General features: G+C 48.0%; 1 protein-coding gene across 1 annotated transcript; it reads right to left on the reverse strand.

The window, feature by feature from the left end:
* Window positions 1-1,174: 1,174 nt before the first annotated feature.
* On the reverse strand, window positions 1,175-3,079 carry LOC112778977 (protein MAIN-LIKE 1-like). Its single transcript, XM_025823237.1, has 3 exons — window positions 3,008-3,079; window positions 1,617-2,359; window positions 1,175-1,307 (listed from the first exon to the last, which is right to left on the reverse strand). Exons 1-3 carry the CDS (start codon window positions 3,077-3,079, stop codon window positions 1,175-1,177), a joined length of 948 nt encoding a protein of 315 aa, XP_025679022.1.
* Window positions 3,080-3,529: the final 450 nt, after the last annotated feature.

Here is a 3,529-nt window from a genome sequence, read left to right on the forward strand (position 1 = left end):
TCATCTAAATAGATGCGAACTGGTGAAGCAACGACGGGGAACCGGTGTCCTCTGGCCTCTTCCGGACGAGTGGCTCCTCATCCTCAATGTCATCGTCGTCATCATCCGGGTCTGCCTGTGGAGGTGGCCTAGGCTGGACTGGCAAGGGACGTGAGGAAGACCCTGAAGGAACTGACTCTCCACGGACGGGTGCCCTAGACGGTCCAGCAAAAGAATGTGAGGCGGAAGGAGGGGTACCACCCAATGCAAAATAGTCATGAACAGGCACGGAAGGAGGCTCGTTCAGATCAACGTCTAAGGGTGCCTGTGTCCCCGTCAGCTGACCCCGACGACGTGCCGCATCATCCTCCTGCATAATGGCACTGATCTCATTAAGGAAGTGTGAACCGCCGAAGTCCACATCAAGACCATCACTGGCCAGCAAGTCTGAAAATAGCATCCCCAGACTAACCCATGGCTGACTCTCATGAAGTGTGTGGTCATCAGCGGGGACACCAACAAAGTAATCCCCGAGTGGCCCTAATCCAAGTCCACCATCACCCTGGGCCGAACCGTCTCCCACACCGGACCCGTACCACTCTCCACCATGACTGCCATGGGGAGGACTAACACCCCCTACACCAGCATGGCCTCCACCGTGCTGGTCACCATGGTCGTCATCATCACCATGATCCCTGTGATCGTCCACAGCAGCACGTGCCCTGCGTCGTCCTCCACGACCTCGTCGCCTGCCTCCACCCCTACTGGCCACGTCACCCTCCTCCATAGCCTGGTCGAGCCACCTCCACTCACGTTGGCTCTGTCGTGTCCCGACGCGAGCTCTCCGCTCAATCCGACGCCTATCCGGAACGTCGTCGACACGGTCCATCTCAGGAACTCGTCTGGCACCCCTCTGCATCGCCTCAATAGGAATAGGCACGTCTCTCGAATCCCCAAGGAACATCTCTGGTGACAAGAACCTCTTACCATGCTGACGCCACCAATCCAAGAAGTCATGTGAGGGACCTGGGTCTGCGACAACATCAAACCGGAAAATGTGGTCCGCACGGCTCTCCCAATGCAGATGCCAGAACTGAAAACTGTATGGGAACCAATGATCTCCGCCTCTGCCATCCTTCGACATCAAGAAGTCGATGTTTAGGGCGTGCTGGGGGCAGGACTGTACTCTGCCAAACTACAGTAGCACCCGGTCAACCTGATGCCACTCTATGACGGCGAAATATATCAATGAAGTCACACACCGCCATAACGCCGTATGACGAGGCTCCAACACCTCCGGATGGACAACCTGAAGTACGTCGGGAGAGCTATATGGCATCCAAATAAATTGCAAAAACACGTCAAGAATGTTAGGCTACCTCGTGAAGCGAATTATGAAACGTTAGTTAACTAAACATAAGCGGTTAGTTTACTCACAGTGGCCTGTAACAGGTCTATCCGCAGCCTCCACATCTACACTCGAGGTCCCTTCTCGCTAGCAGAAGGGTTGTGACCTGACCACCTGCAACTCACAATGGTGTTTTAACGAAAGAGAAGTGTGATACAATAGTATAACATTATAGGCGGACATGGAACAAAATAATTTAACTGGAAAGAGAAAAGTCCGACAACAATACCTCGAGACCAAGGGCCAGCTGAACGTATCATACCCAACAGGTCTAAACCCAGGAAAGCGCCAAAAGATCCAAGATTGAAGTAACTGCAACGGACCAGCTAACTTCACCACATGTTTGTTGGCCACTCGGTACATGCACCGGTACAACCACGCTAGTGCTGCTGAGGCCCAGCTGTAGCCACCCGTCTCCTCAAGCCTAGCCACGTAGGGTAGCCATCTGATGTGTATACGGTTGCCGAACTTGTTGGCAAACAGCTGAGTGCCCAACAGCATCATGATATAGGCACGAGCATAGCGCCTCACTGTCTCCTCGTCGGCTCCCTGGTGGCACTCTCCGAAGGTCTCCTGGAACCAGGTGCAGTTCACTGCAAACTTCTGAATTTGGTTTGCAGGAAGTAACACCCCAAGCAACTCTTGGAACCACACCCATGCTGGACGGCCACCCAGGATGTATAGCTGGAAATCCGTCAAGCAACCACTGACATAACGGCCATCAACTGGCAACCCCAACTGGTACGCCACGTCCTGTAGTGTGATTGTGCACTCCCCGAACGGCATGTGGAATGTGTGCGTCTCCGGACGCCACCTCTCGATAAAAGCACTGACAAGGGGCTCATCCAATCTGAACCATCTATCGTTCAGTCTCGCAAGATGGTATAATCCAGCCATCTGCAAGTATGGAACATACCTCTCGTTGAGTCGCATGCCCTGCTGCCGCCGCATGCTCGAGATGTATCGCTGGGGCTGCGCATATGATGGACCACATAATTAAAACCACTTACAAAACCACGGACGAAAACCACTAACAACATAATCCACTAAAAGAAACCACTAACAGAAAAAACTAACATAAACCACTAACAAAGACTACATGCAAAACCATTAAAAAAACCACTAACAAATCCACCAAAATAAACCACTAACATAAACCACTTCCGAAACCACTAACTAAACCAGTAACATAAACCACCAACAAAACCACTAAAGTAGATCACATGCAAAACCACTTGCATAAACCACATGCAAAACCACTAACAAAACCGCTTGTAAAATCACTAACATAATCCACTAACATAAACCACTAAAATAAACCACATGCAAAACCACTTACATAACCACTTGCAAAATCACTAACATAAATCACTAACATAAACCACTACAATTGACCACATGGAAAATCACTTACAAAATAACTAACATAAATCACTAACATAAACCACTACAATAAACCACATGCAAAACCACTTACAAAACCACTTACAAAACCACATTCTAAACCACTAACATAAATCACTAACATAAACCACTATAGTAAACCACATGCAAAACCACTTACAAAGCCACCTCTAAAACCACTAAAACAAACCACTAAAAAAAACTTTAACTACTAACCTCGTCATTGATGACCCCAGCTATATGAGCAACTCCATCCAAACGATATAGTCTTTCCGGATCATTCCCCATCGCCTCAGTATCCTGCTCGAGCCTTTGTCGGAGTGAATCTTGGTCGTTTTTTCTGGGATTTAGTGGGGTATGAGTTTGGAAAAGTGATTCGAATAAAGGTGGTTCGAACTCCTTTTATAGGCGAACCAAGTGTAATTCGAAACAGCCCAATTCGAATTACTACTAGTGCCAAATATTGTGTAATTCGAATCAGCCAGATTTGAATTACTTAGGGACTCGTGCTTGGGTGTAGTTCGAATCACCCTGATTTGAATTAGTCTATGTGTAATTCAAATCAGGCTGATTCGAATTAGTGGGTGTGTGCGTCTGTGTGTAGTTCGAATCAAGGTGATTTGAATTACATGTAAACTAAGTTCGAAACAAGCTAATTCGAACTACATATAAATGCTCATTGGTTGATTCATGAACTAGTTTCTAGTTTGGCTGAATTGTGTATTATTTTGCTCCCCT

Source organism: Arachis hypogaea, chromosome 19 (assembly GCF_003086295.3).
Source record: "Arachis hypogaea cultivar Tifrunner chromosome 19, arahy.Tifrunner.gnm2.J5K5, whole genome shotgun sequence".
In the NCBI taxonomy this organism is placed as follows: domain Eukaryota; kingdom Viridiplantae; phylum Streptophyta; class Magnoliopsida; order Fabales; family Fabaceae; genus Arachis; species Arachis hypogaea.